At 33.6% G+C, this 16,346-nt stretch overlaps 1 protein-coding gene and 1 non-coding gene across 3 annotated transcripts in view; one reads left to right on the top strand and one right to left on the bottom strand.

Moving 5' to 3' along the window:
- The window catches only part of TTC37 (tetratricopeptide repeat domain 37), a 98,105-nt gene that overhangs the window by 59,885 nt on the left and 21,874 nt on the right, over positions 1-16,346 (bottom strand). For both annotated transcript variants that reach the window (XM_010380604.2, XM_030927267.1), the window contains 10 exons: positions 12,335-12,475; positions 11,185-11,286; positions 10,201-10,340; positions 7,763-7,849; positions 7,573-7,676; positions 6,643-6,769; positions 5,834-6,013; positions 5,388-5,512; positions 4,203-4,456; positions 2,863-2,965 (listed from right to left, as the gene is read on the bottom strand). In XM_010380604.2, coding sequence (XP_010378906.2) covers positions 2,863-2,965; positions 4,203-4,456; positions 5,388-5,512; positions 5,834-6,013; positions 6,643-6,769; positions 7,573-7,676; positions 7,763-7,849; positions 10,201-10,340; positions 11,185-11,286; positions 12,335-12,475 — 1,363 coding nt within the window. The remainder of the gene's footprint in view (positions 1-2,862; positions 2,966-4,202; positions 4,457-5,387; positions 5,513-5,833; positions 6,014-6,642; positions 6,770-7,572; positions 7,677-7,762; positions 7,850-10,200; positions 10,341-11,184; positions 11,287-12,334; positions 12,476-16,346) is intronic.
- LOC115896636 lies at positions 3,519-3,625 on the top strand. The gene has a single exon (XR_004056551.1). It is a non-coding gene; the product is annotated as a U6 spliceosomal RNA (small nuclear RNA).

Here is a 16,346-nt window from a genome sequence, read left to right as displayed (position 1 = left end):
TTATGTCATGAGGGCTCTGTCTCCCAAATGGATTAATACTGTTATTGTAAGAATGGGTTAGTTGTCACAGGAGTGAGCTCCTGATAAAAGGGTAGGTTCAGTCCCATTTTTTTTCTCTTGCATTCTGCCCTTCTGCCATAGGATGACCCTCACCAAGCTGCCAGCACCACGCTCCTGGACTTATCAGCCTCCAGAACCAAGTCAAATAAACTTCTATTCTTTGTAAATTAACTAGTCTGTGGTATTCTGTTATGGCAGCAAAAAAATCAATGAAGACACCTCAAATAAAATGTACCAAATATACTTGGTAAGATCTGAAAGATTTTTATAAATTTTATTTTTTAATTGGCATAACTATATATATTCATGGGGTACAGAGATTTTTTGATACATATAATGTATCGTGATCATATCAGGGTAATTAGCATATTAATAATCTCAAACATTTATCATTTCTTTGTGTTAGGAATGTTCACTGTCCTTCTAGCTATTTGAAACTATATATTATTGTTAACTATAGTCATCCTACAGTGCTACAGAACACTAGAACTTATTCCTTGTATCTAGCCATAATTTTGTGTCCTTTAACAAATACTACCCCTATATCCCTTTCCCCTACCCTTCCTAGCTTCTAATATCTTCTGTTCTACTTTTTACTTCTATGAGATCAATTTTTCTTTTTTAGCTTCCACATATGAGTAAGCACATATGGTGCTTAACTTTCTGTTCCTGGCTTATTTCATTTAACATAATGTCCTCCAGTTCTATCCAAGTTGCCTTAAATGATAGAATTTCATTCTTTTTTATGGCTGAATAGTATTCCATTGTATATAAACACCACATTTTCTTTATCCATTCATCTGTTGTTGACTATCTAGGTTGATTACATATCTCGACTATTGTGAATAGTGCTGCAATTAACATGAGGGTACAGATGTCTCTTTGATATAATGACTTTCTTTCCTTTGGATAAGTTCCCAGTAGTGGGATTGCTGGATCATATGGTCTTTCTACTTCCAGTTTTTTGAGAAAACTCCATACTGTTCTCCACAGTGGCTATACTAGTTTGCATTCCCATAAACCATATGAGTTCCCTCTTCTCCACATCCTTGCCAGCCTTTATTTTTTGTCTTTTAAATAACAGACATCCTAACTGGGGTGAGATGATACCTTACTGTGGTTTTGATTTGCATTTTCCTGATGATTGGTGATGCTGAACATTAATACCCTGAGACCAAAAAAAAAAAAACCAAAAATCTAAACATAAAAATCTGAAGAACTATATTTATTGAAACAAGAGCAGACTGAATGAACAAGCTCAAAAAGCAAAGAGAAATATTAATTATGGTGACAGAGGGCAATTCCTTTTAGAATGAGAAAAACTTCAGCTATACATTTCTCTTCATTTTTCGCTTCTCAAGATCTTATAAATAAAACATGGCAATTTCATTTAAGCCAAGTCTCAATAATCAGCTATCACAAGCTGCTATGTTACTGGCAGATGGATAAGCAGATGGAACATTTTTCATAGCCTTTTCTACTCATGGAGTCCAGCCAAAAATCATTTTCCAATGTCTTCTTAAGAAATAATATTAATTATTGTGGTCATGACTAAAAGCCTACTGAGAATCAGAAGGGCAATACGATTTGGAGTTTCTTTGCCTAAATATCTTAGCAAAATTTCTAAGATTGACAACAAAAAATGAAAAAAGAGGGGAAAAGTAAAACAGAGGCAATTTTAACAGCCTAAATTCTTATTTTAAGTTCAATAAAAATAAAATATAAATTGAAGTAACTTATATCACTCTTACACAATAATTGTGATAGTATTAATGCCTTGTAATTCTAGAAGCAAATACACATTTGGAGATGATAATTGTTTTATATGCCACCTTCTAATGGGTTATGTTACATGTTATCCAGAATAACATATTCTAGGCTCAGGAAGGCAGTATTTATAGCTAAGGTACTGTCACCCAAAGGTTCACATTTACTCTGAAATACCAGTTCAAATAAAGCATGCCCTTTACACAGTACCCTTCTCTTTAGAAAGAACTATATTATGTGAGACTTGAAAAGAAGGAATAAAATTCAGTGAGATAAAAAAGGGTTAGTTTTCATTTCACATTTGGTTCATATGAAAAGCAATTCTGGAACAACCAATAAATAGAAAACAGAGTAGAAACCAAGCAGGAAAGTAAGGAAAGTAGAAGATGTTTAAGAGTTATAAAAAATTCAAATGTACATCTAACTCATGGACTTTTGGAAGTCACCTACCACATATAACACTTTTTCTGACCTAACAAATGAATTCACAGTTCTATAAAATGCCAAATCTACTCGAAATTTTCTGATTCCTTCCTTGTTATTAGACACATCACTTTTTTCCTTCACAGTTTCTCTTCAGAAGCAATCGGATTGTCATTTCCCCTTACCTTCAACACCTACTAATAATCCTACAATTGGCTCTTACCACTGAATGTAAAGTGTATTGAGCACCTACAGCCCTATTTCCCAATTGGTTCCAATTAAAGATACTCATTTCCAGGCCTACTGAAAGAGAACACTAACACATGGTGTCAGAGCTGCTGCTCCACAAGCAGACTGCTCCTTCCTTCCTATTCTTTCCTATGCATCTAGGATGCCAGCCACTACTAAAAGCAGAAGAAATTACATCTGTTTCCCCAAGTGCAAAATTAATACAACATGTATGTTACAGAATTAATTGGCTTGTCTGTTATTCTTTATGTTTGACATTCTGAGTAATTGCTATATCTAGCAGAATACATAAAATGATCTTCTAAATTTGGCTTCATTATAATATTACAAAAATAAACAATAAATAATAAGAATAATACGAACCAAGTAAAATATTCCAGTGCTTTTTCTATGTAGTCTACAGCTTTTCCATCAAGATAATCAACTAGAGCTTCTTTTGCCATCATAAGATGGCATTCACCCAAACCTAAAATCAGGTAAGTTGGTCACTGTTATTAAAACACATAAACACTTAAAATGAACTTCAAATAAATTTATTGGTGTTATTTTAAAGCACTTTCCAGAAAATAAAACTTAATGGTATGTTATAAAATTATCTTAAAGCATGATCCTACATCGATTCAATAAGAAATTCAAATGGAAGAGTTCTGTTGGAGTAAATAAACATGCACTAGAAGTTATTAAAAAGTTATCTATGGAACTCAAGAATTTCCTTGTCTTTGGGCAAGTTATCCGCTAAAACTTTGGCTACAAAAATGCGGATATTATCTGTATGTTACTCTCCATCATATTACTACTTATTAACTATTGTGAAACAAGATATGATCTTTTTATATTAAAATCTGTATAGCAAGCTATACTATAAGAATTAAATGAAATAGTGATTTCCTAAAGTGCCTAGTAAAGATTTCATAAATGTGAGTTCTCCTTCTCTTGAGGAAAGAGTTTTACAAAATTAAAAAAAAAGTTTCAAGCCCTAAGTTATTTGTCACTTACAATATACTATTTACACTATTTATGTGCTCACTTCAGCAGCACATATACCAAAACTTGAATGATAAAAAGAAGATTAGCATGGCTACTGAGCAAGGATGACACAAAAATTTGTAAAGTGTTCTTTAAAAAAAAAAAAAAAACAGAAAACAAACAGTTTCTTTAAAAAAAAGAAGAAGGAAATGGAGGAGAGTAAGCACATATAATGAGCTCCCAGTTTTTTAATACAATCATTAAAAATGTAGGTTATATATGGATGGTGGTATTTTATTTTATATTACCAAAAATAACTTAGATAACTATAAAACAAAGCAAGTTGTCTCTAAAGTTTAAAAAAATTTTATTGAGCTTATATAACTTACAAAGTAATGAAAGGTATTAAGATATTCTGGAGACATAATGAATTAATTATCAAAATGTAAGAATAGGGAAACATGTTTTAGAGATCGTTTTTTAGATCTAATAGTTATACTGTTTGTCTACAAGTTAAATCTCTATCCTATTACTATTTATTAACTTATGAAACAAGATTTGATCTTTTTATATTCAAATTTATGTAAGTTATACTGTAAGAGGTTCATACTGAATGCTTGCTGTTGACTAAAGAAGTCCTTTTTTCAAGTTATTCAATACATTTAGGCAGGAAATCTACTCAAAAATTTTATACTTCAGGATCATAAAAGTCAAAGGAGCTATTAAAAATAAATTACCTTTTAAAGCAGGCACATAATCTTCTGTCTTTTTAATGATCATCTGGTATTGAGCTACAGCCTCCTTATATTTGCCTAGGATTTGCTGTATTGCTGCAACCTTAAACACACTGTATGTGGATTCTGGGTTCAGCTCACTGGCTTTTGTGAAGGACTTCAAAGCTGTTGTGTAGCCTCCTCTGCTTAAGTATGCCTCTCCTAATGATTCCCAACAATTGAAGTCCTTTGGGTCTGCTCTTAATGCTGCCTGTAAACTAAAATTTTAAAAAACCGTAAGAGAACTAAAAGTTATGGAATTATCTCCAAATCTGAAAGGAAAATATAAAATAAATAATTCAAGTAATTGAATTACATACATACCTATGGCTCCTTCTACTTATAAAAGTGCTATTTAAAGTAGGTAAATCTGTTCCTTTTATGATTAATTTTTTTAATACTAAGAAATGTTATTTTTATTTTGGAACAAATAAGAATAAAATGCTTTTTTTGAAAAAGTGCTGAACAAAATTTCTTTTCCTTCATTGTCTCAAAGAACTCGAGTTTTCTATCCTACCAGGACAGGTGTCCATCTCAGTTTGTCTCATCAGTCCATAATCCCCCACCAGCAATCCTTTTACCAAACAGAAATAGCACAGTTTAAATACGGAAACAATAGGCATGCTTTAAAATATCTGATCAGATTCCGTTTCCGTGAAAATGCCTGTACTCTAGATACTAACATAAACCAGAAACAACTTTATCTTGATCCAAATACATTTATTTACAAAGTACTGTTCAAACCAAATGACTCAAATTGATCATATATGAGCTGCTCCCAATGCCCTTTAAGCTGCCAAATGTCTCCCTTGCCAAAAACAACGTATGCCAGCAGAACAATAAAGATATGTACCTCAGCTTCTCATCACTAAAATTTCTATTGAGAACTACTATACATATTTATTAAGACTTCAGTTCACTAATCTGGCTATCTCCTCAACAACAGGACATCATTTAATCCATCTCTGCAATTCCACTGCCCTACAGACAATAAACACCCATCAATCATAAAGTAATTTTGTTATTTCTTCTCTCAAAATAAAACCTGGTAAGAGACAATCTGTAAAGTTCATTTGGGGTATAAATAATGCTTAATTTAAGGAACGTTATGTTTGTCTAACATAGTTTAAATACAATAAGGTGCCTTACTCGGCCACTGCTTGAGAATGCTGACCAGCTTTCAAATAGTATAGTCCTCGCCTAAGCCAGGCCCATTTTGCCGTTCCAGCACTTGCCTTTTGAGTTACTGTTGTTAGGATAGCTAAAGCAGTTTCCTAATAGGAAGAAAATACTAATATTAGATATATTGAACATTATAAAAAGAACGCTCATGTAAAGTACACAAATATATTTTCATTTCCCACTTCTGATTTTTTAAACTTACAGTGGTATACGCCAAACTACAGTTTCAACAATAAGTGGTTAGTAATTTAATATCCACCAATGGAAAAAAATTTTACTTATAAGAGGCAAAAATATTTATATTGCACCTATAGAAAAAAAACTAATAACTTTCAAATATACATATATAAAAATATTTTCATTTATATACTCAGGATAAAAAAACAAAAAGCAAAAGTGGTTATTAGACATACCATATCTTCAAGCTCCACACTTAAGTCAACCGCTGCACCTCCAGATTCAGCATCAGTGTCATCTAATTCAAAGGCTTTCCTATAACATCCACGAGCTCTGTTTTTATCTCCCACTACATCTCTATAATAATGACCTAAATAGCAGAAAACTTTGCCCATATATGTATCCAGTCTTGCAGCCTTTGAAATAAATATTGATAATACCAGGACATTAAAAGTTCATTTAATGAATATCTTTACAAATACAGAAGATAAATACACAGATTAAAGAAAAAAGAAATAATTTCATTAAACATACAAAAATATACCAAAAATCCTTTAATGTAAGATTTAAAACAGACAGGAAAGCTGTCCTTCACTGCTTATAGAAAGTAAACGGAAGTATAAAAATATTTTCTTTTTTGGTAAAGGAAATGTGAAATTAGAGCTGTTACTGAATTAATCTGCTCTTACAAGTCAAGATAAGAATGCATGACTTATAGATGTGAAACATCTAAAAAAACAGGAATTTAAACATCTAACTTGTATGCTCATAAAACTACAGTGAAAATTACCTAAAAAGTAGTGTTTACCAGAGATAATTATGTCTCGTTTTCTAGAACACATGCTTCTTAAAAAGTAACTTTTACATTTTATGTTTTAATTTTTTCCTTGAAAACCCATATAACACCATCACAAAACCTTACGTACGAAAGATAAAGCACAAAAAACAGTTCAGTAAGGAGTAATTGCAACTAACTTATATGATTATTATTTATGATTTTATAATGCCATTTCAACTAGGAATTGAATTGCAGCACTTGCTTTACCTTCAGAAAGTGGGTAAGAGCCTTTGTTTTATCTTTTCTTGTCTCTTCACCCATGAACCAGTATGTTAATCCAAGTTGGTAATGATATTCTGCAACTTCAGTATCTTTCTCAAGAGCTGTCTGAAAACTAAGTCACCAAAGGGTAATAAAAAGAAATAGTAAAATAAATATACAAACATACACACACAATATAGGCAACTCCTAGTTGAAACAATCAAAGTTTGAGTGATTCAGAGGTGCCAAATTAGAAACAAATCATTATTTTAGGATTTATATTATCACCAGGAAAGAAGTGATTTGTTTTTGAAGAGGAGTTTAAAAAAGCACAGTGGCCTTTTAGCACTACCATGTGCTAAGTGTTCAGACTATACTGAACATTACATCTGCTTAGTGAACATGATGATCAGCTAATTAGATTTTTTTTTTTTTTTTTGAGTCTGAGTCTTGCTCTGTCACCCAGGCTGGAGTGCAGTGGAGTGGTCCTGGCTCACTGCAATCTCTACCTCCCAGGTTCAAGCAATTCTCGTGCCTCTGCCTCCTGAATAGCTGGGACTACAGGCATGTGCCACCACACCCAGCTACTTTTTGTATTTTTAGTAGAGATGGCATTTTGTCGTGTTGCCCAGGCTGGTCTTGAACTCCTGGGCTTAAGAGATCACCTGCCTTGGCCTCCCAAAGTGCTGGGATTACAGGTGTGAGCCACCACGCCCAGCCAAGATCAGCTAATTAGATTTGAAACCCATCATGTAGTTTTTTATAGCTACTGTACAACATGCTAAATACATTTCTTAAAAATACTAAAACTCAAAGCCTACAAAGATCAAATTCATACAAAATCAAATCTTCATCAAGCCTACTCATTTTGAATTTTTGAGAAATACAAAAAAACTAAGATGTAAATGGTTCTATGAGCTATCTATATATCCTTACCATTTTTCTGCTTGTAGATAGTCCTTTTTGGTGAAATGAATCAAAGCCTCAAGGGCATGAACTTCAGCTAGGTCAGGGTAAGAAGAGAGAAGGTCTTCCATAATCTATAAAGTAGACACCTGTCAATTCTATACCCAAATAAAAATGACTTTTAACTCAAAAAATGCTCAGTTTGAATAAAAAAGCCAACCTTTGTAGCTTCATCTAATGAACCTTTGTTCCGATAGGCCAAGCTTTTGAGAACCAAAAGTCCTGGGATATTATCTGCATCAGAAATCTAGAAAATAATTGTGAAGAACTGCTATAAATCTCCTTCAACACAACCACAGCAATGTTTGCTTTAATAAAAGAATGAACACAGAAAAGCAGGATCCTAATAGAATAAAGAAATAGAGGTCCTGATTTCTATCACTACTAACACATCTTCACTCTTTATAACCTTTTTATTAGGGAAAATCTCATATACATAAAAAAATTACAGAAACTAGTATAATAAACCCACAGGTACCTATCATCCAGCCACAAAACCACAAGCTCACAAGCAATCATTTTTTTCATCTATACCTCCACCAATTTTACCACACTTCTGCTCAGATTATTTTGACACAAATCCCAGATATTGTAATTTTTATCTGTAATACTTCAGTATCTATATCTAAAAGTTCATTTCTAAGTTACATAACCACATTACTATTATCATACTTAAAACCAACAAACATCCTTAACATTATCAAATTTCTCAGTTGTCTCATAAAATATTTGAACAATTTTAAAAATCAAAATCCAAAGAAGATATACACATTTCAACTGACTGATACGCCTTAAGTCTCTTTTAATCAATAAGGCCCCCTTCCTCTTTTTTTTCTTCCTTACAATTTAACTGTTGAAAAATATGGCCTATTTGTCACAGTTTCTCAGAGTCTGGATTTTGCTAAATGCATTCTCAAGGTGTTTAACATGTTCCTTGGTTCCCTGTATTTTCTGTATATTAGTAGTTGGATTTAGAGGTTTGAAGATTCCCAATGATACCTTAGGTCTTCAGGTGTATTTGCACTTGTTTGTGTCTGATTGTCTTTTTTTTTTTTTTTTTTCTTTTTTTTTTTGAGACAGAGTCTTGCTTCAATGCCCAGGCTGGAGTGCAATGGTGTGATCTTGACTTGCAACTTCTGCTTTCTGGCTTCAAGTGATTCTCCTGCCTCAGCCTCCCAAGTAGCTGGGATTACAGGTGCACAACACCAAGCCTGACTAATTTTTGTATTTTTAGTAGAGATGGGGTTTCACCATATTGGCCAGGCTGGTCTTAAACTCCTGACCTCAAGTGATCTGCCTGCCTCGGCCTCCCAAAGTGTTGGGATTAGAGGAATGAGACACTGTGCCCAGCTTGATTGTCTTTTTGTGATGTTAGTAGCCACTAACCCTTGACACCTAGATCTACTAATTCACTGAGGATTGCAAAATGGTGATTTTCTGTCATCTTCTCTTATTAGACAGAATACTTCAACAAAGACACATTTCTCCTCCCTTCATTATTTCATTATCCTGAGGAATGATTCAGATAGAAAAGGCAGGATAAATGCCTTTATTCTTCACAGTTGAGTTTTTAGCATCCTCCCAAAGACTTGTTTTCTTGAGGACATTCGCTGATTTGTTTTCTGTATCATCATGAACACATGGATTTAACATATTTGATGTGTTTCAATATACCACATTAGTAATGCCCTCTTTAGCCAGTAAGAATCTCTTTATGCTAGCTCCTGAGCCCTTTTGTAGTCTGAGCCCTTTTATAGTTTCTTGCTTTCTAGGTGTTCTTGGTTCATCTTGTACATTTTCTATCTCAGACCTAGACTCTGCTAGTTCTCCAAACTAGCAGTTGTTTGTCTTTTTGTAAAAACATTATTTGAAAAACCTTTATAAAGCATTCACACAAAATACACTATTGGTGGGACAGCAAAAAGAAAATAAGAAAATATTAATTCTTGAAGGATGCTGACAACGGTTCTGATCTCAAAGAAATATTATGAAATACAAACCCCTTTGAAATACATAAAACTGATTTAAAAACTCAATTTTAATTTTAGACCAGTAATAATTTTTTACCTGACAAAAATCTTTAGGGTATAATGTTATAATTCTTAATTTACCAGTTATAGTTTTTTTAGTATGGAATTTCAAATTGCTTGAACTCAAAACACTAAGAAATTGGTTTCATTATGAAATATCAATCTTTCTTTGAATGAAACAAACATTCTCTACCATGAAGCTAACAGTGTCCTTAATTATTCTTGTCAAATCTGCAGAATATTTCCTGGAGGAAAAAATTTAGAATCTCAAATTAATAATAATCAAGTAGCAATAACCTAAGAGGGCAACAGGAAGAAAGGAGAATGAAGTCTAGAACTAAAGAAATAGTCTTATATGATAAGTACTGTAAGTCCTTAATCAAAAGGCAAACAAATTACTCTAGAAGTTCCCAGAAGTATTAATGACTTAGGAAAATGCAGATGTGGTGAATTCATACCTCTAACACAAAATCTGTATAAGTAAATATTCGTGGTAGGCATAGAATGGTTGTTGCCTGGTTGACTGGAAATCTAACTAGAGTTGAAGAAACAAACTTGGTAAGACTACCTGATCAAGAGTACGAATTGCTTCCTCTGCAGAGTCATTATCTGAGAGTTTAATCAAAGCCTCTGCTTTCAAACGAAGACAAAGATTCCTCTGATAAAGACGGTCACCAGACGCACCAAGATTATCTATGATCTTCAGAGCTGACAAAATTAAGGGTATCCAAATGAAGACAGCCATATCACTTCAGTTTTTTTTCTTTTTTAAGGATGACATATAATAAATTGCAGACACAATAAGCATAAATTTCCAAAACAATATACATGAAGAATAACTCAAAGTTGAGTATAAATTCTTCCCTGAATTCCTTATGGAAAGACCTGAATTTAAAACAGAGCATATCTGAATTTAAAACCTCTATCTTCACACAACATATAATAAAACTGAACATCCTAAAAAATGACAATGACTATCTATATCTGCTAAACAATAAAGGTTAGCCCATAACCAAAGCACCTGTAACAAATATAATAAATAAAGATACTGGAAGGGGAAAGCAGCTGAATTAGAATGGACCAAGGTGAACTATTTCTCAGTTACAGAGGGCAAGCTACCAGGTGGGTCAGAAACAGTGAACCACTTTCATGATTTCCTGTCCCCACCCCTCACCCTGTCACATTCAAATAGGCTCCCAAGATGCCTAAGGTTTCCCTCTCTATATCTGAGAAATTAAGAACTTGTATGTCTTGGACACACCAGAAACTTCCTTGTTACAAAGACAGAGGACCTCCACACCCAAGCCTAAACTGACTATGTCAATATTCCAAATGCAAGAAAATTTTGCTAAATATTCATTGCCGGTTTAAAAATAAACACACTAGTATACACACATGCAGACTTTCATTTAACCTCAGAGAAATTAAAATTGGCAATTTAAAATAAAAAATACAGCATTTTGGTTTTTAAAATCACTATCTTTGTCCTTTAAGATAAAAACAAATAGGGTTGGTCACCCTTACGTGTCAACCCAAAAGGTATCAAAAATACCTTGACTGCATGAAAGAATAGCTTCTTTAGGTCTATGCATTTTGACTTGGGCTTCTGCCAGATGATACCATCCACTTGTGCAGACAGGGCTTTCCTTTAACCCTAAAAGGATAAAAACAACCACAAAAACCAAGGTTTCTGTGACTACATAGATGAATGGCACCATTGCCTACTCTCCAAATCAGACTCCTCCCCTCTTCATCTCTGGTATCTTATCAGTCACAAAGTCACACTGATTCTCTGCCTCAATTCATTCCCCTCCATACATCTTTCTCCATCTCTACCAACACCACTTCAGTTCAGACCTCAACCATCTTTATCCCAAATCACGGCAAGTGCTTGCCATCCATCCCAATGCATTCTTTACACTGTAGCTAGAGTATCTCTAAAAATACAAATCAGATTATAACATTCCCCTGCTAAAAATCTTTTACTGATTCCCCACTGTTGTCAGGATAATGTGCAACCTACTTACCAAGGTTTTGCTAGGCCCTTCTACTATTTCACTTGTTGTCCCCTCCTGTGCATACACTTCATTCTCAAACCCTGGTGAACTACCTGCAGTTCTCTGAACAACAGCCTCTTAGTTCAGGCTATTTCAGAGATTCATCTCTGCCTAAAATGTTCCTTCCATTCCCTTAAACTACCTACCTGACTTGTATTTACCATTCAGATCTATAATTTGAATGTAGGTTCTTCCAAAAACATCACACCTAATAAGAGTAAATTAAAGCCTAGGTTCCTAAGGCATATATATCTACATATATGCCTTCCTGCCTTTCTACCTTCCTTCCTTCCTTCCTCTCTCCCTCCCTCCCTCTCTGGCTCTCTTTTCTTTTCTCTTTTCTTTGCTTTGCTTTTCTCTTTCTTTTCTTTCTCTTTCTTTTCCTTTTCTTTTCTTTATATATAGATATCCCTATTTTACAAATGAAAACACTGACACACAGAAAGTTTAATTAACTCTTCTGAGGTTTTGAAATTAGTGATTAGCAGAGTCAGAATTCAAATCTAAGCAGAGTTCAAGGTATGTAGGCACATTTTTTCCCTTCCACCTTAGATATACATTTCTTAAAGAAAGGCTCAAAGATAAATGCTTACTGACTGAATAATAATTATACTTCATGTTACATGCCATACACTGTACATTTACCTTCTGTTAGGTTCCTAACAGCATCTTCATACTTTTTGTTTTGCAATGCTTTAATGCCTAAGCCAATGAGGCCTGGACCACTTTTTGAATCCATTTCCACTAATCTACAACAATACTGCTGTCCCTCATCAGTAAGATTTCCTGGAATTAAAAGAAAAGGTTATTAGTGTGTGTGTGTGTGTGTGTGTGTACATATATCAAGTTTCTAAATGCCCAAACCCATATTCTTAAATCTCAAAATCTGCCTTTATATTCTTATGCATCTTTCACCACATGCTGATTCCAGAAATTCAAAAATTAAATAGACCAGCAAATGCAGAAAATATTAACCTTTAAATTAAAAAATGATGCTTTTTTATCTTCTTAAATACTGGAAGTAGAAACCACTTTAGGATTTCAGACAAGAAACCTGCTACTTGCCAGTAGACTAAGTCACATAGCCTACTGCTTGCCAGCTGTAACAATTTTGATTGTTAAATGAAGGAACCCTTGTCAAAGCAGAGTATCTTCCTCAAGTTCTCTTCCTAGGCAACCATGCACTGCCAGAGACATGGCAGTCAGATCCAGTGGACTCTTCCAGCATCCAAGGATCACAGGATAGGCGGGTTACTCATCAGGACACTGCACAAAGACTTAGTCACATTCCGCCTAAGTCTACAAATTCACCAGTACATTTCCACATTTTTCTAAGACAATCTTTTTCTATATAAGTGAATTGTGACACTTATGAAATAGTCATCCAATGCCTACATTTATTTTATTTTCAAATTTATTTTGGCAAAATAGTTTAGAAAACTTTATATATTTTGTAATATTTCCATTTTCTCCAATCTCAATCCCAGAAAAGCATAAAAACAAATGAAAAACTGTAATTTCTGTTTTTAGAATAAATTGTGAACAGCATTCACAACTTTAATAAATCATTTAATCACATAGGAGAATTTTTTTTTTTTTTTTTTTGAGACGGAGTCTTGCTCTGTCACCCAGGCTGGAGTGCAGTGGCCGGATCTCAGCTCACTGCAAGCTCCGCCTCCTGGGTTCACGCTATAGGAGAATTCTTAAAAAGACAGACTACAACTTGAAGCAATAAATATGGGGGAAAAAAATTCCTGAAAACAAAGACCTAATGCTTTAATAACTATATAAAACATATAAGTCCAAACCACATGTAGAACCACTGTTTCAGTCACAGATGTCAGAGGTAAATTATTTGCATAATACCATTTAGCTCATATGTTTCAAATTTCTGAAAACCATTTGCAAACCAATGTATACTCCATTAGTAATATGTAGTAATATGTTATACACTGATTTAGAAATCCAAGTTAGCACTAAAAATCAAAAGAATTCATAACGACTAAAGAGTTAAAACTTCAGTACTGTTTGGCAAAATATGAAAACAAACTGGAAGAAATACTAGTTTGATCAGTAAGCCAGTGAAAAAGACACAAGTCTGCTACTATTATGCTTCCAGGCATGAACTTCCTTGTCAATATGTTCTCACTATAGCTTCCATAAATACGAATCCAAAAATAAATATGCCTAGTTCCATACACCCTTTATCCTCCCAAGAAAACTAGCGGATTTTTCCCTTTTGATCCAGTGGTATTGTCTAAACTAGACATTGTCTGCACTATCAGAATCACTTGGAAGACTTGTTAAAACAGTCTGCTGAGCCCTATCCCTGAAGTTTATGGTTCAGTAGGTCTGTTTAAGACCTAAGAGTGTGCATTTCTAAGAAGTTACCAGGTGATGCTGATGCTACTGGTCCAGAGATCATACTTAAAGACCACAGGTCTACAATACTTGCTAATACTATATACCACCTTTACTTTTAGTCTTATAACATGAATATTCTGCCTTTATTGCCTCTGTGGCTAAATGGTAACCTCTGGAGAGTATAGTAACCTCTGGAGAGTAGAGACCAGCATGATAGGTGTTCATTCAATTTTGTGATGATCCTTTAAAAATACCATCATGACTGATGTTCAAAAAGGCTTAGTCTGTTAATAGGTAACAGGTGAAAATTACTATAAAAAATTAAAAATCTTCACCATCCTAAAAAAAAAAAAATAGCTACCAAACTCTTACCTTTTATCTCTACCCATCTGAGTCTAAACACTCTTCCTCCATAGAAACACAGTTTATGACAGACCTTGACTACATAAACTGCCTGTATTACAGGAAATATACCCGGGATGAAAATAGGAAAGAAAAATCATGCATCTCTCCAATGAACATCCATATTTAGGGTAGTTTAAACAACACACAGGTCATCAAAGTGTGGGTTGGTATGTGAAAATAGTTTCCAAAAGGCTGAGATGAACATAAACGACTTTTAAAACAAGGTAAATCTTCCTAACATATTTCCTTTGCTAAAGCCTGGGAGCATAGCAATAAAAACAAAATAAGATTTGGGGAGACTATGTTCATGTTCGGCCCTGGGTAACAATTCTCTGCATATGACCAAGTGGCACTGAGAGGAATTTTCTATAGTGTTCTCAAAACTAGCAACAGTAATAACAACACTAATGATCTTTGTATAAAGAGACAAGGAATACTTTAGCTTCAACTTTCAATCCTTCTCTTCTTCATACTTATTCTTGTTGAGAATATTAGCTAAATAAAAACCTTGGTGGAGGACAAAAACAGAGGAAATAGAATTCATTGCTTTTGAATTCTATTCATTGCAAATGAATAGAAAATTATTTACTTATCTGCTCTTTTTAACATTTAAAGGATTCTAAGGTTCCAGATTTAACAACTTTAAAACAGTCAGACAATATTATTTTTATTTCTCAAAAAAAACAAGCCAGATTTGGGCTAATGAATGTTAAAATTCCAAGGATAGAGGGTATTCTGAAGAGGTCCATGTTGGATGCTAAGTAATAACTATGAAATTCTGTTTCTTAAAGTTTACTACAAAAACAGTCGGTTTTTAAAAAATTCATTTCTGACATCCCAAAAAAACTATCTAATTTTTCTTTTAAATAAACCTAGCTTGAGAGGGGAAAAAAAAAAAACCATGTACAATTTGGTGGCATTCATATCTTTATTTTCACCTGGATTTTCTAATAGTTTTAAAGCACAAAATCTTAAACCAGCTCTTTTCTGCTTGAATTTGAAGAACCAAGCTTTCTAATCCTCCCCCATTTCAGTAACAAAGCAAAATAAGATAAATAAAAAAGTCATTTAGCATGAAAAAAACATTTCAACAGATGACAACTGTGAAAGCCATTCACTACTTGTTATATGAAGCTTTACAAACTGAGTCATTTTGAAAATGAATATTCAATTCTCAACAGGCAAAGTAGGACAAAGGAGAATGAAATACATTTGTTCTCAGTGGAGGAGAACCCAGTAATTAACTGCTATGAAGTAGCAAATTCTGTACATACTGAAGTACTTTGTGGGAGGGTGGCTCAGACTTCAGAGACCTTACAATTCTCAGAAGTTCTTAATACACTAAAGTTGGGTTTAGAGGAGCAATTAAAAGAAAAAGCATAGCAACCCATTGTCCTACATTAACTATTGAACTTCCACCTCAAGCATACTACTTTACCTTGAAATGTACCTAAACCTAAATTGCTCAATTCCACAAATTCCAGCAACCAACAATTCAGAAGGGAAAGAACTCTTCCCTGGTTTTACCATATATGTAAATATCCACATATACTCTTTCTGCTGTGATATAGACCTTCTTTTCTTTCCATTCTACATAATACAAATCTATAAGCTTATTCAAAAATGATTTTTTTTCATTTAAACCAAGACACTTTCTAATCAATCGGTATAATCCCTTTACTATCTCTTTATTAGAGAACTTTGTCAACTACTGAATTTATGTGCAAAACTCTGTAGCCTATTTGTTGATCCTATTTTTTCTATTATTTTGTAGGCTTTTTAGAACACAAGAACAAGTCTACATTATAGTTACATTTATGCTTATTGAGAAAGCACTCCATTAGTCCTCAAAACGAATTTTCAAAGTATTCACTGTGTCATTTGGCAT

This window comes from Rhinopithecus roxellana, chromosome 3 (genome assembly GCF_007565055.1).
Source record: "Rhinopithecus roxellana isolate Shanxi Qingling chromosome 3, ASM756505v1, whole genome shotgun sequence".
Taxonomy (NCBI): domain Eukaryota; kingdom Metazoa; phylum Chordata; class Mammalia; order Primates; family Cercopithecidae; genus Rhinopithecus; species Rhinopithecus roxellana.
This window is presented reverse-complemented; position numbering and strand designations above follow the sequence as displayed.